The 25,621-nt window shown below is 42.7% G+C and overlaps 1 protein-coding gene across 1 annotated transcript in view; it reads left to right on the forward strand.

The window, feature by feature from the left end:
* The window catches only part of ITPR1 (inositol 1,4,5-trisphosphate receptor type 1), a 1,666,678-nt gene that overhangs the window by 554,077 nt on the left and 1,086,980 nt on the right, over positions 1 to 25,621 (forward strand). The window contains exons 11-13 of the mRNA XM_086939209.1: positions 6,665 to 6,819; positions 7,394 to 7,493; positions 8,421 to 8,581. Coding sequence (XP_086795335.1) covers positions 6,665 to 6,819; positions 7,394 to 7,493; positions 8,421 to 8,581 — 416 coding nt within the window. The remainder of the gene's footprint in view (positions 1 to 6,664; positions 6,820 to 7,393; positions 7,494 to 8,420; positions 8,582 to 25,621) is intronic.

A 25,621-nucleotide genomic window follows, 5' to 3' on the forward strand; every position in this document is an offset into this window, starting at 1 on the left:
ATCTGGACATCTTGCACCTGCTCACAAGTGCATTCTCCATTCTGTAACATTAGCACTTCAGCCGTTGGAAACCCTAAAAAAATACTTATGACTTAACCATATGGCATTCTATACCAAGCTTTGGCAAAGGCAATAGGTCTTGCCTTTGCGAGATCTATTTTTTTTATCAATGTTTTTAGCCATATTATACAGCAACGCTAATTTCAGTGCAGCAATGAGGACAGCAGTGGCTGTCATACAGTTTATTTAAATTACTTTCAGACATTTGCACCATAGCTAAAAAACATTAGCAAAGGCAAGAACTCTATTATAGATGAGACCTATTTGCTTTTTCAATGCTTGTTCGTTCACTCATATACTATATTAAGGTACACAATAGGATAACAATTCTGTTCCAGGAAAAGCTCTGGAGATCAGCATTGCTCCTTCCTATGCAAAGAATAAATCTATCCAGGCCACTCCTCTAAATGGCAACATAGAAAGTACCAAGCAAAACCCAAAAGACAAAACTATAGGAGTTGAAAGCAGATCTCCTTTCAGAGTTTTTTTGTATTCTCTCTAGTGCTAATGACTTAACATAGCTGTAAAAATAATTTTTAGTAGTAAAGGATTCATTCTTTCACAAATGTTTAGCCCAGATTAACCATTCAATCGACCAACATAGTTATAGCCATAATACACTTATCTAGCGGCTCCTAGCAAGTTATTTCCTTCGTCCATACAAATAGCTGTGTTTTCATTCTTCTCACAGTTTGCATCATATCTATTAATCTTTGCTTGCTAATGATAGGGTAAATGCCTTTAAATACTCCTCTTGCATCTATTGGTTGTATAAATCCGTTTTATTTCTATTCAAGTTCATTTATATAGGAGAAAAGACCCGGTTGGCCAATAGAAAGCTCGTTGACAGATCCTATCATGGATGTATTACTTCCAGTTGCACATAAGACCCTTTAAAAAAGAAAATTGTACTTTGAGAGGAATATTTGGTACTTTATCACTTTCCAGAAATCAAGTGCACCCAGACACATGGGTCTCAGTTCAGGTACCAGTTAGTGAGGGCCTTAACAAAAGTACTAACTTTGGTTTTACAACTGATCTTGTTTTGCTTTTAATATGCACATTACAGTGGTGCTTTATACCATTCTACATTACAAATACCTATAGACCCATTTTATGGTATCTGTGTGTCTTAAATATCAAAGACCTTGATATAAATCAAAGAGCAGAACAGGAGGGCAGTGTGGACATGAGAGATTTGTGGGGCGATACCCAAGCATGGATCCACTAGGGAAGGGTACCATTGGAAAGGGGAGATTCTCCGCTTTCCAGCAATACCTCTCCCATCTGTGTTGGTGCTTGGGGGGGCTGAGAGAGCCCCACAAGCACCGAAACGGAGAAACAAACAGTTTCAGTTTTGTTGCAATGGCGATTGCATGCCATGTGAGAGATCGTCATTGCAGGGAAAGTACTAAACGGGCCTGGGGAGGTTTGGAAAGCTCTTCCCTACCTACCCAGGCAAAAAAACAGGAAATCTCTCTGCTGTCTGCATGACTGAATGGTTCAGTCATGAGCACAGGAGCGCACTGGTGCTCATGACTGAACCTTTCCGCCATAAACACCCAAAGGGTTAAGATGTTGCCACCACACTTCGGAATCGCACAATTCGGATATATTCTGAAATATTTGCACAATTCATTTACTGGAATTTTTATTTTGTTTAGCTGCAGGAAAAAAATCCTACAGCTTTTCCTTTCACAAACCTAGTACCCAGCAAGATTGTCATATAAAGCTTCTCACTTTGCTTTCAGTGATAAAGAAGTGAACACCAACCTCCCCTGGAAGTTAGAGCCTGAAATTTGATCTATTTGAATGCACAGAGAATGTGACAAGATAAAAAGAAAATGTAAAGGCCTGTCAATTACTTATTCACTTATGAACTCCAGCATGGTTATTTTGGGGGTTCTTGTTCACCCCGACTCCGCTACTTCCAGCGCCTTTGGTATGGGCGTGAAATTGAGGAAAAGGATTATTTGTTATACTATTAGTAAGGAGCACTGACCAAAATAAAGCATCTTGTTGACCAAACATTGTTCCTCACAGGCATGCGAGATTGATAAGCAGGAAGTAGCAGAGATGGGTTGAATCAGTCAAGCAGAAAGATAGGGAATAAGAAATAAGATGTTGGACAGGCCTCGTGGAAGCCCCGCTCCCTCCCCGCCTGACGGGGACCGGACCCTGCTCTCCCTGTATTCCCGACAAGAACCATCCTGGCAACCCACCGAGGCAACCCGCAACCCGTCCACAACGGAACTCCAGCTCCCGAACACCCCAGTATCGGCTGGCCCGGGCCCCCGTCGGCACCATTGCCCCGGCCCAGCCGCCATCTTTGGACACTGCATCACGAGGCCGCGTGGCCTTGACTCGACCCCAACCCTGGGCCTGGCCAGGCCCTGACATCGAGGCACCACCATCCACCCAGGAGGTGAAGAGACCACCTGGCGGGTCAATAGGAGAGGGAGTGTCAATGGCTCTCCTCCGCCAGGTGTTGATCGCCTCGGCCTCCCTGGGCGCTGGCTCCACCCCCCTGCTGGGTGTCTGGACTCCCTCATCCCGGACCTCCCGACCTCCAAGTGCGAGGGTCCGGACATCAAAGGAGACCAGACCTATAACTGGGGCAGCTCCAGAGCAGGAAGGCAGTTGTATCCTGGAGTCGAGAGACACCGAGAAGAACTCATCCTTGACGGACTGCTGGCGCTGCCACAGCCCTGCCTTGTGAACCACCTCTGAAGCCTGCTGGCGCTGCCGCGGCCCTCTGCAACGTGCACCTTCGTCTTGGCCTGCCGGCGCTGCCGCGGCCCATCCTCGTGAACCATCGCCTTGGCCTGCTGGCGCTGCCGCGGCCCCTCTGCAACGTGAACCATCATCCTAGCCTGCTGGCGCTGCCGCGGCCCTCCTCGCCAAGAACTTTCATCCTAGCCAGCTGGCGCTGCCGCGGCCCTCCTTGCCGAGAACTTTCATCCTAGCCTGCTGGCGCTGCCGCGGCCCGACCTTGCAGACCCCTAAGCTCGAGGATTGTGTGCTCCTTGCCGCCCCCTGTACCAGACCGGTACCAAGACTGTCCCGCTACCCCTTTCCCTACAGAGACTAGAATTGGGAGGATCCTCGTGTCCTGACCCCACTGTATCGCTGATAACCTTGCCTCAAGAACCTTATATAAAGTGTGTATACCTCATCCTTGTGTGGTGTCCATCTGTGGGGGGGAAGTTACTTGTCTGTACGATCGCCGGAGACGCCCTCACTGGAGGCCTCCCTCCCCCCCCCCCCCCCCCCCCCCCCTGTACTCGGCCGACCCTCCGAGTCTCAGTCTAACATAAGAAAAACAGCATGTTTACTGCTTTCTGAACTAGCATGCAAGAGGCAACTGAAAACACGTACTCTTGTGGAGTGCCTTGCGAAAAAAAGTTCTCCTAGCGGGCATTTGTGGAAAAATACAAGGAGCCAGCCAGAGAGGTGGAAAACGGTCAAAGCTCCATGTGCTGGGCAAATGCATGCAGGACAGCCTAAAACAAATAAAGCAAGCAAATAGAAAGCAAGCAAATGGGAATTAAAAAACTGACAATGGTGCAATGGGCGGAATGCATTCCTAGAGAAGCTTGAACTACGTCACCAGTATGTCTTTTCAACCAAGCAGCCTGAAGAATATTTTAAGAATTATTTTGCTCTTGGCCTTTTTCATTACTTCCCCCTTTATTTTTATTTTTTCCTTTTTTTCAGTACCTGTCCCTTTTTCGTAGTTTAACAAAGCTCCCTCTTTAAAGTCATTGTGGACAGAATGTCAGTAGCTTCCATATTAACTTTTTTCAACAGTTATTTTATAGATTGTAAATCCATCTCCATAAGCCCCTTTCTTTTGCAAATCTTACATTTAAAAGGACTGTTGCGTATTCCTGTCGCAAACAAATTTTTTTTGTTTAACTTGAGGTATGCTGCGGTCCCACATGTCAATACACATTAGTGTGCCAACAAACACTTTGTTTTCTGTGTTTCATGTGGAGTGTTTCATGGCTGTATTCTTGTATCTTCTACTTAAGTAAATGTTGTATGAGTGGTATAGGACCCCAAAATCTTCAAAAGACTACACCACCTCTGCAAAAATCACAAACGGAAAGGTGCCTACAGGTGCTGCAAAATCTTGCAGGTTACATTGAACAGAAGTTGTCGCATGAAGGACCCAGACAGGTTACAGACTTTCACTTACCCATGATTCTCTTCTATCAGGTAAACCCTGACTATGAGGAGGAGGGCCTGCAGCCTTGCCCATCTGTAAGTACAGTGTGAAAAAAGTCCTTCTGGCCATACCCAGAGATTTCGCACCTTAGTTGTGTGAACCGTAGACTACCCTAGTTTTGAACTAATCCTCCCATTCCATGCCATCCATTGTCTTATTTCCTACTAGTTTGTTTGGCTTAAGTTAAAAGCACAAACCATAAATCCCTTTTTGGCATCTGGTTGTCCACACATTCTCACTTATATTTGTCAGAGAATATATTGGTGGGTTAAGCTTATGAGTAGAATGTGAACCACAGCCCTTATGTGCTATTACCTTGATTTGTCAGTGATGGTGCACTGAATGTTGGTCCCATCTACTTTGTCATTGTGTCCATTTCGTGACTCCCTGTACATGTGCACTTGTCCTATTCAATTCTCTCTATTGTCCATCTTAAAAATACATCCCCTGGGAACGGTCAGTGCTTGCTCCTGTGTAACTCACTATTTTAAACATGTGAACCTTTAAATGTATGGTACTGTGTTGCTCAGCTAATCTGCATTGTCCTACAGTAGTTCTTCTTGGTCTCATGGAGTGAGCTTCCACCTTTTCGTAATGCAGCAATTGCTTAGTTTCATTGGGAAGTATGTATTTGGGTGCCCACTGTATAATGTCCGGTTCTCGACTATTACTGAGCAAACTTTTATTTTCATTGGCTGAATGCCGAGGATCAAGATGTTCTCTCCTTATAGTGCTTAAGGGGGTATAACCCATATTCTATGGTTCATCTAATGTTTGCGAACATGGAAATTTAGTACCAGAGTTTTCATTAAAATTAATCTTTTCAGAACCCGCAGAGTATAAGATGGCTTCTGACATTTTAGGATTGTATGCTTAAAAGCTGCTGTAAGTGTTCACCTCGCATCTGACAAACTAATGAAGTGTTTAGTCCTTGCTCACTTGGCTTTCGGTTGCATGGTGTAGCGTCAGTGTTCCTTTTACTGAAGGATTTTTCGGTTTAGTAATTGTGACTTTTGTGCTCAGTTTGCTGTGCTAGTTATAGAATGGCTAAAACGTGCTCATGTCAGATCTGTGTTGTCTGTGAATTTGCTGTGTAGTACACCTCATTAAAGTTTTGATTTCTGGCGAATAATTGATGCATGTGCGGTTATGGTTATTTGTCCATAAGATCGATGTCTTCTTGTGGTTTCACTGTCTTCAATGATTGCTTTCCTAAGGTATTATCCGTTTTAGCTCTTACCAAACGGTATTTTTCCTGGAATTCCTTCTGTATCTGTAGAGCCAGGGTGTTAGAGGTGCACCTAATTGCTCAGGAGATACTACTTTGTGTTTCTTTTCCTCTATTTGCCCCTTAGTTCTGTCAAAAATAAGCAGTGTCCTTGGGCCAATCATTTTGTTATGCTGTGTTTTGGACTACAGACGATTGTTTCGATGGTTTCCATTGTCTGTAGTGCTTCTTGACACTACTCTGAGGCCTAGGATGCAGGGCCTAAAGTTGCATCATTTTGTGTTTTGTGGCAGGCCTTTTTGAAGTTTAATTATTCCTGTTGACAAGAAAAATCTAAGGTCTTGTCATAGTCAACCAGCTGTATTAAGCTGTTGCCTATGCATCCTTTCTTTAAACATGCCCCCATTTAAAGCTCTATTGGTAGTAAAGACACATTAATCAACTTACTGTTGTGTTAGTACAGTTCTAAGCACCAAATGTGTTCTGCACACTGCTAGAGTTGAGATTAGAGATTGCTTTGGTAATTTCCAATTGTAGTTGCGGTTTTCTGATCCTGTGGTTGCCATTCAACTGCAAAAACTGTGCACACCTAGTTACAAAGTGTATGAAGATTTGGTCTAGTGCCCTTGGTGCTGACCTTGTAACTGAAGCCCTGGATTCTAATCCTTTGCCAGTTGATCAAACGGGTTCGTAGCTTATTAGTATCTCTGCACCTACGTTATGAATATCTGTAATGTAAATAAGTAAAAGAAAGGTTAGTGTGAGTAGTGTTTGCTACAATTGTCATTTCCTCAGAACCGCATTGTTACAGTAGTTACCATATCCGGTGGAAATCGGACTATCGCTGTGCTCGTAGTACAGCACCTCATTATGCACCCTGTCACTTTTATTCGCCTCTTTTTGACTGTCGTGCAGCGCTATGAAATGAATTTGCTGAGATGTATGCCTGCTGGGGCCATATGGTTGCCATTCTGCTGCTGTATGGGAGTCTTTTGGCCTACTGGCAGCATTGAGTAGAAGTAGCTTTGAAAGTTATTTAGAGATTATAAAAAACTCCTGGTATTGCATTTTTCTGTTTACAGTAACTGATTATACTCTGTGGTAAAATCTTTTGGTCATTGGTCTATTTTTTCAATTCTCCACAGATGGATCCAGAGCAGGAAGCTGCTCGAGCCAGACTCCGAAATGTTCAAGAAAAAATGATGTATACACTGGTATCCGTTCCCGAAGGGAGTGACATTTCTTCCATCTTTGAGCTGGATCCAACCACTCTCCGAGGAGGAGACAGCCTTGTCCCAAGGTAGTATTTAGCAACAAACAAAAATTTACGTTTGGAAAAAGACATCTTGTGAAACTTTGATTCTTTGTCATCCGTATGAGTGATAAGTGTTGTGGGCTGTAATTGTAAAATGGCACCAGATTGGAGGGATAATGAAAATCCGGAATGTAGGTCTTGGCTGGCTTGTGTTGTGTGAGCTCCGGTGGAGTGGTTTCAAAGGTTTACAGTAAAAACTGAAGACTGGAAACTGCCTGGGATGCAGAGTCTCATCCTCTGACCTCACTAAAATAGTTATTAGTTCAGAGCTTTTCAGTTTGAAGTTTTCAGATGGTATGAGTTGTGGCTGCACCAAGGAAGCTTAGTGGTGGATGTTGAATTGATGCAGTTATAACATGGCTAGTGCTTTCTTGCTGAGGCGTCTGGTTCCTCTGAAGGTTTCTCAGGTTTAAAATTGTGTTGGAAAGGAAACCATCTCATTTCAGGGATGGGGTTGAATCAGATTGTGAAGAAATGCATCTGGATGAAGAAATGGCAATAGCATGTGATGCCTTTTTATTGAGTTTATCTTAGTCATTGTTTCTGCCCATTCCTTTAGGAACTCTTATGTAAGGCTTAGACATCTCTGTACGAACACCTGGGTCCACAGTACCAACACACCCATTGACAAGGATGAGGAGAAGCCAGTAATGCTCAGAGTAAGTATCTACCTTTTCTTCTGGAATTCTTTTTGGTGAGGAAGAAGTGGGAATAGCTTTGCAGCACACCCAGTATTGTCAGGACGAGTAACCGGTATGCACCTGTTAAGAGTCTCGAATATGGAGTCTGCACCGCATTGGGATAGGATCGTAGTCTCACTGCCATATGAGAGATGCCAGTTTACTGTTTCGCTACACAAATGTGTAACACTAATATCAAAAAAGCAGCTGCTACGAAATCTGTACAAAATGGTAATCTAGAAGAAATTGAAAGTGTAGATTTTAATTTCGACATTGTTGTGAATAGTAGAAAGGAATAAAATGTGTTAATTTAGTACGCTTGTATTTTGGGTAAGGTTTACGGTTTGGTAGGTGATGGGTTCATGTAAACTTTGGAGTGAATTGGGTTATGGTTTCTGTGTCAAACTGAGGGTTATAGGATCGGGAGTGTAATAGTGTACAGTAGAGAATTTAGAGTACGGTTTGGAACTATGAAAGGGAATAGCATTGAGGTTGGGATTGATTGAAATATACTTATAGTAATAGCATTGAGAATGTGAGAAATTCTCATCTAAAGGATGTATTAACAAACGTTAGGTACTAAATGTATCTGCCTATATGCACACTCTGGAAAGTCTGTTGCTTCAGTCTGATCTTTGCACTCCCAGACAATAACCAGAAAAAAGTTGAAACTGCATGATATTCAGCAACTGTAACATCTGCCATACTACATTGCTTTCTTTGGAATCCTTTCTGGGGTTCCAATAGAATCAGACTTGCCCTACCTTCCCTACAACCAACATATCTCTAAGATGTGGCTCTAGCGCCCCAGGTTCAAATGATAGTGTGCACTTTGATTCTGTAACCTTAGCCCTCTAGGAAGGACTAGTAGTAAGGCTAATAATTGTTATGCTTTTTTGATATTAGATTGGAACATCCCCAGTAAAGGAAGACAAGGAGGCATTTGCCATTGTCCCAGTTTCTCCAGCAGAGGTGCGTGACTTGGACTTTGCAAATGATGCCAGCAAGGTGTTGTCTTCAATTGCCGCAAAATTAGAGAAGGGAACAATCACACAGAATGAGAGAAGGTGAGTTTTGACCCCCGGGATAATCCATATGCAGAGCCGTACATAAGGTCATTGTAGTGGTCAGCTGTTTTCTAGTACAAACACTGTATAAAGGTACATGTAAGGTTTGGGAGGCATTGCAGAAACTGAAGGGCAGAGCTTGCATAGTGTAGTGAATATGTGCCAAGTAGCTCATCTGACTGGAGCATTATGCCAAATTTCAACCAAGCTATGCACCTTTTATGGGGATAGGACTTGGTGCCGTTTGACATTTAGATGTGAAATCAGTCAGCCTTTTGAAGTTCCATTAGACTAGCTTTGTGGTCCATCTTTTGTATGATGTGCACCTATTGGAGTGAATTGGAGTAGAATTTGCAAATTGACGTTTCTATTTTTTTTTTTTTTTTGGTTTGTGAGTATACACTTGCTAATTTATATAGAAATCACTATATTTACTTTCTGTACTACAGAGAATGTAAACCACGCTGGTGATAAAATCTGTTTTTGTGGATGTCGATTGCGTGGAAAGAGGACACAACACAGTATGAATGGCTGTGTAAGCTTTATTATTTTCTAGGCCAGCGAGCTGATCACATGCTTGCCACTTTCCACCTGATTACCTCATCTGCCCCTCCCCCCCAGCTTCTGGCGGCCGTGATGTTCCTTTAGCTGCTTCGCTGCCTCAATCCTAAGCCAGACTCTACACCTTCCCCCGTTTAAACATTGACCCCAGTTCTTCATTAGTCTGAATTTCTTCAATAAGCTGTCAAGGTCTAGTTATCAGGTGACCTGAACGACTGGTAAACCCTAACAGTTTGTTCTGCCAGGTCAAGAGGGACGATTACTGGTATCTCAGGGTTCATAGTCTTTCCAGGGAAGATGTCATTGTTTGCATGGAGGCTGTGGTCTTTAAGTGCGATGTGTTCAGAGTAATGGACTTTCTGGGGAGAGTCACCTTGACCATGCTCCCTTTTCTTGCTGTCACTTGGAGTGGTTTGGATTCAAAGGGGGGTGTCCGTTTTCTTCGATCTCTTCTTGGCCACTACCTATTTAGGGAGTATTTCCTGCGCTCGCCGCTTGGTTTCGGCATATGCTTTCATCTTCTTATCCTGGTGAGTGGCCTTAACCTTGTCCTGGTTTCACCTGGCGCTTTTGCAACAATTGTGGCAATTTGGTGCCGACAGATCGGCTAAACATGAGCGTGGCTGTCCTCTGTGGTTGATGAGGGGTAGTCGATAGACACCAGAACTTGACAAAGGGCCTCTTCAAGCGCAACGCCATAGGTGCATCTCTGTACGGCTTGCTTGAGCGTGCCCATGAACTGTTCTACTACTCTGTTGGCTTGGGGCCAAAGCGAAGTTATCCAATGATGTTCAATGCTTAAGACGTTTGGGAACTCTCTGAAGCCCCTGATAGTAAATGGGTGCACGCTGTCAGAATTCAGGACTGTGGAAAATCTCCATGTTGCAAAGATGTCATCCAGGGTCCGGATTACCATGGCAGCAGTGGACCATTTTGACTAGCGGGAATCATGACTATTCGTCCACTACCACCAAAAGATTCTGGCCGGATTTAAGTGGACTGAAAAAGTCTACTGCTATCCACTCCCATGCACACTCTGGTATTTCTGACCTCTCCATGGGTAGTTGTCTTGTGGCTGATAAACCGGTGCATAGATGGCATTTTCGCAGCTCCAGCTCTACTATGGCATCTAACCATTGGAACTATAGTTGACTTAGAGGGCCCTTTTGGTGGCGACGATCCCTCAGTGCCCTTCATGCGCCAGGTCGATGGCTTGTTTTTGGAGGCTCTTGGTAATCATGATGCGTGATCCCCTTAGAATGAGTCCCTCTCATGTAACTACCAGCTTGTCTCTAACATTGTGGAAGACTTTGATATCCTCAGTCACCATTCCACTCTTGACTGTACTTCCATTTGTGCATGTCGAAGCACATGACGAGGGTGAGATCTCCATCTTTTGCGTCAATGACTATTTGCGAGATGGAGAGTTGGGGTATTAAGTGCTGCCAGAAATGTTCTGCAGTTTGTGATAATTGAAGCATTTGAGGCTGGAGGACTTCCTCTAAATCTTGTAAAGGGACCTCTTTTGATGCCACAGTGTATTCTTACGTGGCTACATTTAATTCCTTGGGAATCAGTTAATTAGTATTGGCTTCGAGGTATTTTCACCAGACCAAACAAAAATTGTTGTCCAAGATTGCACAACTTTATTATGCTGGTTGCTCTGAACAGTTTGTCCTCTGTCCTGGTGATGGCCTATTAAGTTAATAAGGTCGAAACGCCGTCTACACCTTCCTTTGGCAAAAATTAGAGGAAGCATATATCGCATTTATGTTTCTGTAAATTTGACAGACTTGTTTTATGTATTTTTCCCTCTGTCATTGTTTTTTGTTTACACTGTGAAGTGTATTTTTTATTTGTGTAACCCCATGAGCACCCTTTGTGTATTAGAAGTTGGAGTTTTGTATTAAGTGTCTTATGAATAGAACTGTTTTTCTAACAAATAGTTATGGGTACCTTTTCATTTTTGATTTCCTACTTTTTTTCCTATGTTCAAATCCAATTGTTTTATTTATCTGACGTGATAGTATGCTTTTTAATAAATTTCTTGAACGTCTGTAGCTGGTACAATGACTATGAATTGAAGACCTTCCTCAGCAACGGATGAGTGCTGCTTCGATAGGTGTAATGCCTGTCTAGAGAAGTTAGCTGGGTTGTATTCCTTTCTTAGTATGTGAACGATAGCATAGTCCTAGTCCTGTAGGCGTATTCCAACCATTCAATTCTGGGGGGGCAATTTAGCTTTGGGATTTCCAACAATGAGAGCTTGGTGATCATGAAGATGAACAGTTTGCCATAAAGGAGGAACTGGAAATGTTACCTACACAAATACAAGACTCTCTTCCGGTTGAGAATAGGCTTTCTCTGGATCGGAGAGGCTTCTGCTGCTACAGGAGACGACATGGAGCTTGGCCTCCAGGGTTCCAGAGTGTTGTGCCAGGATGGCTCCAGGTTCCACTGGACTAGCGTTGTCAGTCACCTCTGTGGACAGTTTAGGGTCAAAGTGGGACATGACAGTGGCCTTTGCTACTTTTATTTGCTGAAACCGTCTGCATTCCGGGTTCCACTGGAAAGCCACCTTCTGTCCTGTGAGGTGTCAAAGTGGAGGTCTTCTGGTGGCATAATCTTAAATGTATCTGACACCACTTGCAATGCCCAAAAAGGAATTGAGCAGGATTTCTCTTGATGGACGTACAGCTTTGAAGGCAGCTACTTTGTCTGGATTGGGCATCATCCCTTCTTCCGTAAACAGGTGCACAAAGCATTTCAGTCTGCTTTAATGGAACTCATTTGTCCAGCCTCACACTGTAGGTGGCAAGTCTTGTTCAGTGCTACATCATGTGCTTTGCGTGTAGCACCAAAGAATAAAATGTCACTGTAGTTAAATGTGTTGGATACTGGTTGAAGGACCCAGCATATGACCACTTGAAAGATTTCAGCAGCTGAAGAGCTGGGCAAGATCAGTCTCTTGCAACCAAAGAGTCCTACGTGTGTGGCGAAGGTTGTGTTGTAGCAGCGTTGTTCCAGTTTGATTTGATGATGGCCCTTATTCAGGTCGAGCAGGAAGAGCTGTTTTACTTCATTGAGCTGGGTGATCATGTCTGCGATAAGCAAACCTGGGTGACTTTCACGTTTAGTTGCCTTGTTAGGCTGGCGCATATCAATGGAAATTCAGACATCTCACTTTCTGGTCTTGGGGACGACAACGTTTGGGGACACCCAGGGAGTTAGGCGTTTGGACGGTTCAATAATGTCTAGGCTAAGTAGTTTTTTGATCTTTATCTACTGCTTATTGTAAGTGGAATGCAACTCTCTGTGCCAGGTGAACATTCATCAATGTGGAGGTGAACACAAACATCTTTCAGTTTGCCTAGGCCACTGAAGGGAGCTAGGAATTAAAGTCATGCCCTGGTCTGTCTAAGGGTGCTAGTTGATGGAGATGAGACCCATGTTAGTTGCTGTGGAGAATCTGAGGAGGCAAGCCTCCAACGCTTTGCCTTGTAGCACATGTATCTGTGCCATAATGGTGTTTGTGCCATATGTTCTTCTTTTGGAGTTTTATGTAACACAAACTTGACCCAAAGGAATCTGGTATCGGAGCGCTTTACATAAGCACCAGTTGATTACACAAGGACACATTCATTTTTGTAAGGACGGGGAGATTAAGTGATTTGTCCAGAATCGCAGGATTTTGACCGTCCTTGCTGAGACTCTAACCTAGTTCCCCAAATGATAATCAATCACCCTAACTGTGTCTACATCCTCTCCCCTAATGTTCATGTTACATTGAATGAGGTTACATTGAATGAGCTGTACCTGGGTAACGGTTTGGATGCAGCCCATGTATAGACCTTGATGGGTGACTTTGTGAGCTTTGCCACCGGGTTAGTTAAGTGAAACGGTCAAATGGCATCACATTGAATTTGTCAATCCATAGAATAAAAGTAAACATTCAATTTCAGGTAAACAACTGGACAGTTGTGGGTGGTTGTCTGCAGTTGCACCTGGTGGATAGTTCTTTCTCTGGGTGTCAATGCATAAGTATCCGACTGTTGGCAGTGGGCAAACTGAGGACTCTGGGCACTGGTTCTCAGCCATCCTGGATGTAGAACGTGGCGAGGGCACTTTGCCCCTTGTAGGTGAGGGGCGCTGTTTATTTTCCTATGCAATGTATTGGTTTGTCCTCAGCTCACACACAGATTTTCCATCAAGTATCAGCCAGCTGCACATGATCATAGAGGCCTGCTAGGTCTCGCCCACTGATTACATTGACCAAAGCACCTCTGCCAATACAAGTTCCTCGCACGACCATCTACATGTCTGTGTAAACATCACTGGCTGGTGACATAGTGGACTGTTAGGAAGGCGTGGTGGGCATTTGACATCTGCATGCTGTAGAAATGCTCTGCATGTGATGTGTGGTTCTTTCACCAGACTTGTGGTGGCATCGGTTCTTATCGCCTGTCTTGGTCTACTGCATTTGGGAGGTGGGTGCTTTGCCTGGACATGGCATATTTGAAATGATTTGAAATGATTTTCCTTTCCATAGCCCTTGCAAACTTGTCCAATGGCTGGACACTTCTCGTCATGAGGGTATGCCAGACTGCACCTTTTAGCACTTTTTTGCAGCTTCCAGGGCATGCGGTTTGTACTGGTTTTGCGTACCCGGTGATGGCTCCTCCTAGCCAGCACAGTCTTTGGTCACGCCCACTTCCATAGCAGCCACTTTTTAATTTCAGTATTCTCTTCTACCAGTCTGCAGCCAACTTCTTGCCAGTTTCACTGAGCATGAGTCTTCTGAAGGCTTCAGATTGACAGCTTCAGATTGACAGCCATAGATAATACTGTGGCGCATGGCTTCTTCATTGGTAAATACGTTAAAACTGCAGTGTTTGAGGAGGCCTTCCAGGCATTCTATGAAGTCCTCTATTGATTCTCCTGGTTGTTGGTATTGTTTGTTAACTCTGTAACATTCATAGTCCACGTTGGTGGCTGTGGGGAACTTCTTGACCAGCTAGTCTTTCAACGTTTGGTACATGTTGGCATCCTCTTTTTGATTCTTCTTGAGGGCTTCTTAGATATTCTATCAAGGTTCTTGAGGTATCTAATCACCGGTCTCATCCAGTTCTTCCAGTGCCTCAACTAAGTTGTTAAATGTTTTAATCCAGTCAGCCGATTGCGCACCAATGAAGTGTTTTTTTCGATGTGTCGAATTAATGGGGGAGGGGGGGAGGGAGGGGGCTCGTGGCAGCGTCATACTTGGATTATCTATCAGTGGACACAGGGGCTGGAGACTCGACGTGTGCCCTGCGCCTTCATTGTAGGTGATGAATACATGGACCATCACTGTCTGCCACTCAACTGAGAGGGCTGCCTCCACTGGGATGTTGGCTCAAGGTAGGAAAGCAGTTGGTAGGCTGTGCTAATCCAAGATGGCCACCGGCAGGGTGAACATTTGGGCTCCAGCACGTGCTGGCAGAGACGTGGCTCATACCTCGGAGGGCTTCTTGATGGGCAACAGGAGCATGGATGGCCAGGGGGTGGAATGCCAATGGTTATTTTGAACTGGCAGCACAGGAGATTTGCAGGTGCTGGGAGCGTGATCTGCTGCTGGGTTGCGAGGCAGGAGGTCCCGGGTACTATACGCTTTCCCTAGTGTGGTCTGACGAGTGTGCTCAGCAGCCAGAGTAAGTTGCTTATGGAGGAATGTGTACGGCAGCTACACAGTGCCATCCGTGCCGATGAACTGCTCGCGGCGGGGCTCCTTAGCTCGCCATCTGTCGTATCTAGCGAGTTAAAGGAAATTACACCGTATGGATCGCCATGTAAACTTGTATATTTTCCAGGCCGGCGCGCTGATCACACACACCTCCTACATTCCACCTTACAACCTAATCTGCCCCGCCTTCCCAACTTCTGCCTCTGGCCGGCTGTTGCATCATTTCAGCTGCTTTGCAGGGTTGGGGTCTTAATCCCGACTCTATAGTGTACTCCCTGTATAGCCCTGCCTTTAGAAAAGCGTGTTCTTGTGGACTTTTTATGACGTTTAGAGATGGTAGCTGGCTTTAAGATGCGTCTTACTGAGATTTCCTGTTAAATGAACTTCTTGGCAAGGGTTGGAAACTTGGGACATTAAAAAGGTACATTCATAGAAAATGTGAAGTATTTATGCTTTCATAAAGCTTACACTTTGCACCATGCCAAGCACCACTCTTTTCACCTCAAAGATTTGTAAGATATAGTACTTAGTGGAAAGCCTGAGGTAGAGATTTTCTTTGAACACGCACTCCTTTTAATACCTTCATTTTGGTGCCTGTTCCATTCTTTTATACATATCCAATTGCTCCAAAATGTTTTTTTGTTATTTTTTAAATGTGTTACGTTAATGATTTGGTTCATCTTTGTAACCGTGGTGAGCATAGCTTGCCGACAACAGAGAAGACCACAACAAGGATGACCTTTATTTTGCATGAAAAGAAAGTGCACTAAGGAGAAGCTATTGCTGACCTCTTAACTAAAGGTGCAACGTAGGATTTCTTAAACAGAACCTGGCCAGAATGTGGTGAACATGGAAACAGTGCAATGAAAATGAATCTAAAATGACTGTGCAATGCAGCAATACAAGGCAAAGCAAAATAGAACAGCTGAGAGCCAGTCTACAGAAACATTAGGAAACAACACAGGGAAGATTAAAGATTCTGGGTTTTGGTGGAAATTACCTAATGTTTTTTAGATATCAAAATGCATATATAGAGTTAAAGACCTTTACTAGCAAAGATATCACTTGACCAAAGGTGCATAAAGAGGGTGCCAATTGGATTTCTAGAGTTGCCCTAATAGTTGTCTCCAACGCCTGGCAAACATTTAGAAACTAATTGATTATAAACTTAGTTCCAAAGGCTGAGCAAAATATTTTGTTTTAACGAAAACGAACTGATTTTCAAAAGGGGATGCATTCTTTTTAATGAAAATCAACTCTATAGTCATCAAGGACAAAACGTTGTTGAAAAGAGTGAAGCAAAATTCACCCAGATTCTCCCATTTTACGTGGTTTAACTACAAATATTCATATTATCATTTTGGACTTCATAAGTGTTTTAATAATGCAAGACTTGTAATACTCCACTGAATAGCAACATACATGCTTTGGCATATAAATATATATGGTTTAATTAGGCAGTTTAGCAAATGTAACCTATTAATAGCTTTGAAGTTAAAGTATAAAATGCACTTCTGCTGGCAGTCTGTGTTGATGATCGATGTTGTACCTCATACTGATTTTATGCATAATCCTTGTTTGCAGGTACTTGTATCAATGCATATCAGTTTATTTAGCAACGCGTTTATACCAGGAATGTTGTCCTTTGCATATGTGATGGGGTATTTGCCAAGGAATTTTTGATTGTTTATATGTATAGTGAATTTAAGATATTAATATATTTAAACTATATATGGATTTGATTGGTAAGGACTAATTCTAGGGAGAACATTAAAAGCGGTCTAGCTAAGGATGTACGAGTATAGCGACACAGTAAAGGGGATAGCTGCCATAATGTATGAGTTGTGATCGATGTTCTTTTGGTGCGGCCTCCTAGAACGTGTGATCCCTATATGGCAGATGGTAAGGCTTTCAATGAAGTGGGATGTGAAAAGCACAAAAATCAGTGGGAGAGGGGTTCAAAGGGTGCTTTAGGTGTAATGAAAGTTATGATTAGCAAAGGAAAGATTGTGATTAGTGTGATAGGGCGTCGACTAGATATTTGAGGTCTGCTTTATCTGTACACTAGTATACGTTTTTAAATAAAACTAGGTTTTAGGCATTTAGAAATCCTTTGTTGGGGGTGAATAGAAGTGTTTGTGTCTATGGAGAATACATAGTTTGTGTTGCAATTTAAGAAAATTAACTAGGGGAGGCAAGGAGTTAACGTGGAGACTGACGGCTGTGTTGCTCCAGTCTACTGAATCCAGAGTTTGAGTGATATGGCAGTGTTAAACTGAATTCAGCATCAACAGCGGTAGAACCTTCTAGTTATGTACGACTTTGAACTGTAGATCTTGGAGGACTTGTGTGAAACTTGGAAAGAAGAAAATCTAGATGGTATTAGCACATAGGAAATATGAGAAGCCAGGGAAGAGGTTACTGAGATGCAGTTATAGACCGAAGTTGTTAAAGGACTGATCCTTTCGGGTGCTCATTAGGATCGGTGGGCAACTGTAAAACAGTGTTTGGCAAGTTAGTAGATAATCCAAATGTGTGCTAGTACTTGAGGCCAACTAAATGAGCTAGTGATCCACCTGATGAAGTAGCTTGTGATGATAGTTTATTTTATAAATGGTATTTCTCTTTTTTATGCTCATGAACTTTCACTCCTGTTTTGGATCTGGGCTTTTGGCGCAGTTTTTCATCGAAGACGGCATGTCCAGTGTTTAGGTATGCCCAAGAGTAATGTGTGAATCATAAACACACAGCAGCGTGGCACAAAAGCATGCACAGTTCTGATGTTCTTGCACATTGTGATATCACTGCACTGATGTATTTGAGCTTCTGTAGTCTTGCGAGCGCTGGGTGTTGCTGCATGGTCTCATCTTCATAGGAGCATGGGTTTGCCGCTTGGTACCAGCAGCTGTGTAGTTGTAGTGGTTGAGACTTGCATCCCTTCCAGTTCCAGCTGCATGGTGTTTCATTGGTGGTGGTTCTGGATGCTTGGTTTCCCCAGAGAACTGACCGCGTTATGGAAAATCTGAATGTTTACTATGGCACATTGGCTTCATGTTAGTAATGATAAAGAATTTCTATGTTTTGCTAATCTGCTTTGATGGTCTTGGAAGACAAAACTCAAATTTCTGGTTACTGATAATCCTTATTAGAATATCGTTAAAGTGAGCTTGTAGAGGTCATGATAATGAAGTGATGCAGATGTCATTGGTGTACTTTAGTATTTGCCTTTAATGATAATTGATTGTGTTTTCCCCAAAAAGCTTCCCATTTAAGTTTTTGAGTGGGTACTGGGGATGTTTGCTCAGTGTTGGTTTGTTAGATGTGCAGCTGTTGGGTGTTTTCGTTTATGCAAGCCTATAATAAATCTATAATATTGGTTTCGTTTAGCACATGGCCCTGCCTTTATCACAGTGGCTGGCTGGTTAAAAAAACAAACCAAGATAATCTTCTCCCTCCCCTTGCCACTCCTATCCCAAGCCCACCTCTGGAATGCTACCATCTGTATGGCTGTTAATTCACCTCTCCTGATGTACGGCGTGACCGCCTTTCTCCTGTAGTAGTCATTAAGTGCGTTGACAACTGCTTTTCGTTCCTCGCTGTTAGATGTAGAACTTTAAGCTATCTGGGGCAAATCAATTCTCTAAACTCCTTGGAGAGCAGCTTCGGGCATAGTTTCCTGCATTTTTCAGTCATTCCCTTTTTGCTCGATAATGAAGGAGATTGATGCCATGCTTAGGGCCTCCAAGCTTTGTGTAGCCACAGAGTATCATCAGGTGTTCCATCAGTCCCCCAAGTCCCCAATATCACTTGGCCGCACACAATAGCACAGTAATTTGCTTTCTCCTAGGAGGTCGGAGGCTATGAAAGCCTGGTATCAACCCCAAGAATTATGGGGGTGAGCAAGATTGTGCAGTTAAACATTTCATCAAAATGTGTGAAAAAAATCTCCCAGTGCCTGGTGAGTTTAGGGCGGTTCGAGAGCAGGTGCAGTAGTGCTCCTGAACTCCCACATCCCCACCAGCAGTTTGGGGATTTGGAGGGTTTCCATGTGTGCAGTGTTCGTGGTATAGTGCCATAAAGAAAGCACTCATCAGTATTTATTTGACTGTAGCGCTGGCTGGTGAAACCTTTTCCCTTTGAAAGACTATTACACTTCTTTGTATTTAGTGTTTACCAAATTCTGGCTGTCATCTGTCACACTGTTTTATCGTATGTCTACCCAGAGTATGTTGCTTGTGTGTCTGAGAGAATTTTCTTGTTTCCTGACTTAGTATTCAGCCATTTTTCAAAGCTATGTAGTGGTTGGCTTGCTGTAGATGTAATTGTGGAGTGTCTAATCCAGTGTTGCGACTGGTGGAAGTTGTTGTTTACCCTTCAATAGCCTGTCTGGGTGTTAGTGTTTTGGTTTGTAGTATGATGGAGCTTAATGTTTATTTTGTTCTGTTTTCCCTTGTGACCTGTTGAGCTGTATGCATGAAGACTGCGGCAATTTAATTTGAAATGTGTACCTAAAATATATGTGTGTGATGCCAAATACTGCCTACATTTTCATGGTTTCTGCATTGATATTTATATAGTACTTTAAAACGATCTGTGAGGTCCAAGGTACTTCCTGGATTGTATCAATATAGGGCGTTGTCATAGTCCAGAAAAGGTCACCTAGTGCTTTGATATACATCTGCTTCCTGAATGCCCTTTCAGCGCCTGGTGGGAAATGCGTGGAAATGCGTTCGACATAAATGGAAACAATTTGTTGCTGTGCTTAGTATTGAATGTAGCAAAAAACACAGTTGATGGACAGAATGTAGAACAATGTCATACATTCATCCCAGTACAAGGATCTGGGCCTAAATCAATGGTTTTTTGCACTCCACACCACCCTGGGTTAGACACTGGCTATATGCAAATCAGCTCTGACCCTGTGCCTCATGGGAACAGTCCAGTCCGAACTACCAAGCCATGTCTTTCCCAGACCGGAATCAAGCATCCAAGGACCGGTTTCTGGCTATCAGCCTTCATCAGCCTGGATAGCTTGACTCCAGTGGTGTGGAGAGCCTGGGACTCACGTCTGAGCATACCCAGCCCACTCGGGGTGAAAATTGCAAAAAACACAGTTGATGGACAGAATGTAGAACAATGTCATACATTCACCCCAGTACAAGGATCTGGGCCTAAAAGTATTGAATGTAGGCACATGTTGTGTAATAAATAACTTGTCACACATTGGTTACGTTTAACAGGCCCTCTTTCATATTGGCATATCTATTTGTGATTATCTGTTTGAATTTCATTTCTTGACCACAGGATGCTGCAACAGCCGATGTAAGAGGAAAGGGCTCATTCAGCTTGCTAAAAACGTCTTTACAGGAGAAGATAAGGAATGTATCTTTACAAAAATACAGCACACTGCTTTTAGATACTTTCGTAAAATCCTAAAGTTTGGTTCTATTCGTGAGAACCTGGTGCATGGGAGTGAAATTAATCCCTCATTCGGAAGGGAGGGAGATCTAGCCAGCTGGTTCTGCTGGACCATAATTCCGAGGATAACGGAACCGTTCTGTCATCAGCATGGAAGGGGTTAAACATCATGACAAAGTCTGACCCACTTGAGAAAAACTTCTCTGCTCACAAATGTCTTTTAGGTAGTAACTTTGTTGTACTTTTAACTAACTTGGAGGAGGGTGCAGTGGACACCTCAATATTTGAAATGGTGTTATCAGATAACCCCTTTGTTATACCGGGTATAGTGCTGGATGTATCCCATATAAAGAAACCGTACTGAAGAATGAGTGCTCGAGTTTTGTCACTTATCATTCAGTGATGCAAACGAATCCGCAGAATCTTAGTTAGTTTGAACATGATTTTGTGGTGTGTGGGATTTCCAAAAAGCCACTTTGGGGACATGATAGTGCTACTATATTTTACTCCTAGGAAATGCTAGAGAGGGTTCTGGAAGAGAAAACGTTGGTTTGCAGAAACATTTGTTCGATCTTTAAAATATACTAAATGCCTGAATTGAATCTAAATCCATCCCAAAAATCACAAGAAACATCTTTCCAAATTGCATTGCTTTCTGGAAGCAGTCAAGCAAATTCTTTACACACTGAATAAAGTAGTTCAACGTTTGGAAACATTTGTTATTTAGCTTTGTTTTAATCCCAGAAACACATTAATGGGCACTATAAGTAGTCCTACTTAAAAGATGGTAATCAATTAACTGAGGCTTGGACAACGTTTTTGTAACTTATTAATGGTCCAAGCAGCGAAGGATAATCGTGCTTTGTTTCTTCCAGAATGGTAATGTAACCCTCTTCAATCTTTTCAAGATTCTGTGATGTATATAAGGTAACAATTAAAAGAGCACAGTACCAGTATAGCTGATGGCTTCAAAGATTATTTAGAAAATGTTTACAGTGCTCAGTGTGCACTGTATTACTGTTTCTTTTGTGTCATTAACTTCTTAGCAAAAATGAGAATTTCTAGGCTCGACAATTTTCTAAATTTCATCTGTTGCAAGTGACCATCACACAAACATTGTGTTCTGCAATGGACTCAAAAGACCTACTATAGTTGGAATAACCTTTCATTAAACCTTATGGCTTGCAGTTTGGAAACAACTTTACTCTTGAGTAAAATAGGTTTTGATGGTTTGGAAAGGACTGTGACCCATGCAGTTATAGGATTCAATTACATGTGTCCTTGTGTGTGACATTAGTACCATATATGTGACACTTTGGCATAGGACAGCATTATTTTGAATAGAAGAAAACAATTATGTCCTTGAAATAAAAGAAAAATCTGAAAATACTCATTTTTTTTCTACATAATAGTTTAGGAGGGGCAAAACAGCCCAGGGCGCTAAGTGGCCTTGGCTAAAAAGCAGGGAAGGACTAAATGTCAGTCGCACAACATGTGGGGCCTCTTCCCAACTATATCATTAATTTGCCATTTCCAATCACTACCACAACCAGAAACACATGCAGGCAGACATGCATGCACACAGACAATTTTGCAGATTGTTATTTGTTGTTTTTTTGCATACTATAGGACCTTTAAATATCAATTGTAAGCTAATCTACGATCATTGAAGAGAATGAAAAACGCAACTCCTAGAATCCACTATGTTGGTAAATGATCACTATTGACTGGGACAAGCATTATACAACACTTTATGGGAAACTTAATTATCAACAGCAATTTTCTGTCCACTCAGAGGGTTTAAAGGCAGAGTAGGCTTTGCCAGATTTTCAACGTGCAACCAGATTTTCAGCTCTTAGAAGCTACTGAGCTATTGTACCATAATTTTAGGAATTTAGACTTTAGGTGTTTTTTTGTCTGTGCCAGGTTCTTCCCGTGCTGCGAAGCAGCTCTACTCGCCTTGTGACTGTGAGCTTTGGCAGCCTCATGCTCAGTTACAAGGATAAGTGAGAGAATGTGGCGTTAACGAAAAAACAGCCGACTTGAACCAGGGAGCCAGGTTTGAGCCTTGGTGTCAGCTCAACATTTCCTGCCCACTTGTACCTACAGTCTCCATGACGGCAGGTCACATGAAGGCGGCCGTAGTGAATTGAGCAAGCAAACGCAGCTGAGCGAGCCCCAGGACTGGCCCGCACGACCCGATGCACCTGGCAGAGATTATCACGATTCAAAACTTTTCTCAACAAATTTACAACAGGGGAGACAGCAGACAATGCAACTCACTGCAGTGTGTGTGCATGCATCAGTGTTGTCACTCACACACTATGGTTCTGTCAGCAGCACACTGTCCAAGCTGCTTTAGTCCGCGCTACTTATAGCAGAGCTCCAATTTGACAGCTTCAGGAGGCGCTATGAATGCGTGACTTTGCATTTTAGCGTGGTAATGTGTAGTGGTAAATGACCAGTATTTGACAATCTCTCAAAGCGTGAGCCAATCATAATAAGTGTGGTCTTAAATTATATCATCCTCAGTTATAAGCTTCCTTTTATAAATTTTAGCCAGCTCATTCCATAGGAGAATGAGATCAGTACCACTGCTCAAAGAGAAACGGTTCAACATATACATTAATCAGGAAGATTACACACATTTTACAGAAAGGGCTTGTTATAAAACATTTGGAGCCAGTAGACTGGAAGTAGTGTGTTGGGGACAGGTAATATAGGAACAGATCAGTCTGATACTAAGGTAGGATCGGAAAATGCACCTTCACTGTCATCATTTATTGGAGCTTCACTGTGATATAGGGCCAGATGTGTAAAAATCTAGAATTGAGATTTTCAAATTCCGATTCTTAGGAAATTGCAATTCCTAATGTAAGACATCTTATCTTTTAAAAAGCGTTTCCTAGTGGGTCGCAAATAGACCTACATCATGAATATTAATGAGGTAGGCTGCAGATTGTGACCCATTAGGAATGATCACCAGCGCAGGGATGGTGGCCTGCTGAGTCAGCAGGCCACCGTGTGCGATTTTTTTTTTTTTTAAATAGAAAATGAAACTTCCATGGACTACTGCCTCCTCTAAAAATAGATCTATTTTTGTTTGTATTCTCAATGGGAAGGGATCCTTTGGGGACCCCTTCCCATTTGCAAATGGTTACCAGTACCTTTTTAGTAGTTTGGGGAAAAAAACAATATGCAACTGCAATTCGGTCGCAAAACAATATATACCACTGTAATGTGGTAGTTGGAAGGATGCCCTAAAGGCTCCACTTCCAAATACTGAATTGGTATGTATTCACAATTCCAATTTATGATTCATTAAAGTGTTATTGAATCAAACTTTGGAATTCATACATACCAAAATGCCTTTTTGCTTTCTCGAACAGGCCGATTCTGTGAATCGGGCTGTTTGCGACTGCAAAAATTATGTTAATATGGCCCTGGCTCCGTTCTCTATATTCTCTCTTGAAATAGATTGCGTTCTAGTTCAGCTTTTTCTGGGCCATCGCTTGTCCACTCCAACATGCACCATCAGGTAAAGGTCAAGATGAACCTTTTAAGAGAAACTTCAGTTTAAGAACAAACTTCAAAGTACTGAAGCTCTTTACTTTCTAGTTCTTCGTTGATTGTGTCAGAGGCTCTTTTGTTGTCTAGTAGGTGAGCACCGTACCCTCTCCCCTTTTTGTGTGTGAATGTTTCAATTTTTGACAGTTCTATAGAGTTTTTATACCTTGGTTTGCCATCAAATTGATGCAGCTTCATTTTTAACTCCTTCAAAAAAGTCAGCGAGGTCTGGTACTGTGTTCCCGTCATCACCATGCTTAAAGTGAATAAAGTTGCAATCCTTGAATTGTACTTGACTTCTGGAAAATGAAATATAACAAGACTGTTGCCCAGATGCAGTGTGGTATTTATGCCTATTCTTAATCTTTCTTCGTACCTGAAATGCTTTAGCCTCCGCATTATTTTTGTGCATGAAATTGTCTTTATTTAATTTACAAATTAGGGTTGGCATCACCAGCCCAACTGTCAAGGGACGATGGCTATTTAATAAAACTTGCCTTTTGTAACCTTCTTTCACCTAATATCTACCCATCTTAAGACTATTGATTCAGGGGTGCAAAGAGGTGATTGAGATTTCAAGACAGTGAGACTCGCCTCAGCATGACTTGAGTGAGCGCAAACGCATATACCTCAAATGTATGCATTAACCCCTTCCAGGCTCATGACGAGCTGGGCTCGTCATGGTGTAGCCTCCTCGCACACTGATGACGAGCCCAGCTCGTCATGAAAGCATTGAATTTAGTAAATCCCAGCATAGAAGGAGAATTCCACTAGCGCGGATGTGGTTAAAGGTATCCTGTACATACCCATTAGGTGCAGGAAGAAGGCATTTTTTTAACTACCTCCTCTCGCATGCCTGTTGCAAATGACACACCCTGTGGTGTAGTTGCCTTATAGCTCTGAATGGTATCTTGAATGGATATTATAGGTAATCATACCAAACTCTGGTCTTGTGGCCTTAAAGGGGGCCTGTGAGTAAAACCAACTGTACCTGGCCCAGTGCCCTACTTTAAGAGCCCGACTTTAAAGTTTTATCTGCTGTACCCCTTTGGTGCTATTTTTACCCCTTTTGCACTGCACAGCTGCTTTAACTGTTTATGTATATGCATGTATATCTTAAGTAGTGAACCCCTAATGAGAAATTGAACAATGAATAACCTGTATAGTCTATAAACACTAGGCAATCTATAAATGCATTGAGGTTTCATTTGAAAATGTTTTGTATATTTGCACTAACTACTCTTGAGTCTTAAATCAAAGGTCTTGTTCAGATCTTCCTATGCATGCTGTGCGATCTGTTGCACCTTACTGAATATCTCAAACGTGCCATTCTTGTAACACCAAGTGTTAGCAGGTCAGATTTTTGTCTTAGCTAGGCTTCGTTAACCATCTAATATCAAAAAGGTGCCTTCATCAGTCAAGTACAGTATACCCTATCTCCAGTCCTTAACTTTTCACCTACAAGTAACTGATTCCAGTTGTTGTTGGTATCATGGAAGCAGATGAAGACTACAGCACCTAGACTTCATCGGGGACTGGAAGCAAAGTCTGTCATGACCTGGAGAGAGTTAGTCACGCTAATCCTTATTCTTCAGAGCATACTTTCATCTGCCGAGTGGGGCTAGCTTTACCGAGCAGTATGAACACTCTACTTCAACCACTTGTGTCAACCACAGGATCTATTTGCAGCCCACCCTAGACGGTGCCATGTTGAGTGTCCTTGTGTGAAGGTAAGCACCACAGAATGTAGGTTAAGCTCTCTTCACTTTGGCTAC

This window comes from Lissotriton vulgaris, chromosome 9 (assembly GCF_964263255.1).
Source record: "Lissotriton vulgaris chromosome 9, aLisVul1.2, whole genome shotgun sequence".
Classification (NCBI taxonomy): domain Eukaryota; kingdom Metazoa; phylum Chordata; class Amphibia; order Caudata; family Salamandridae; genus Lissotriton; species Lissotriton vulgaris.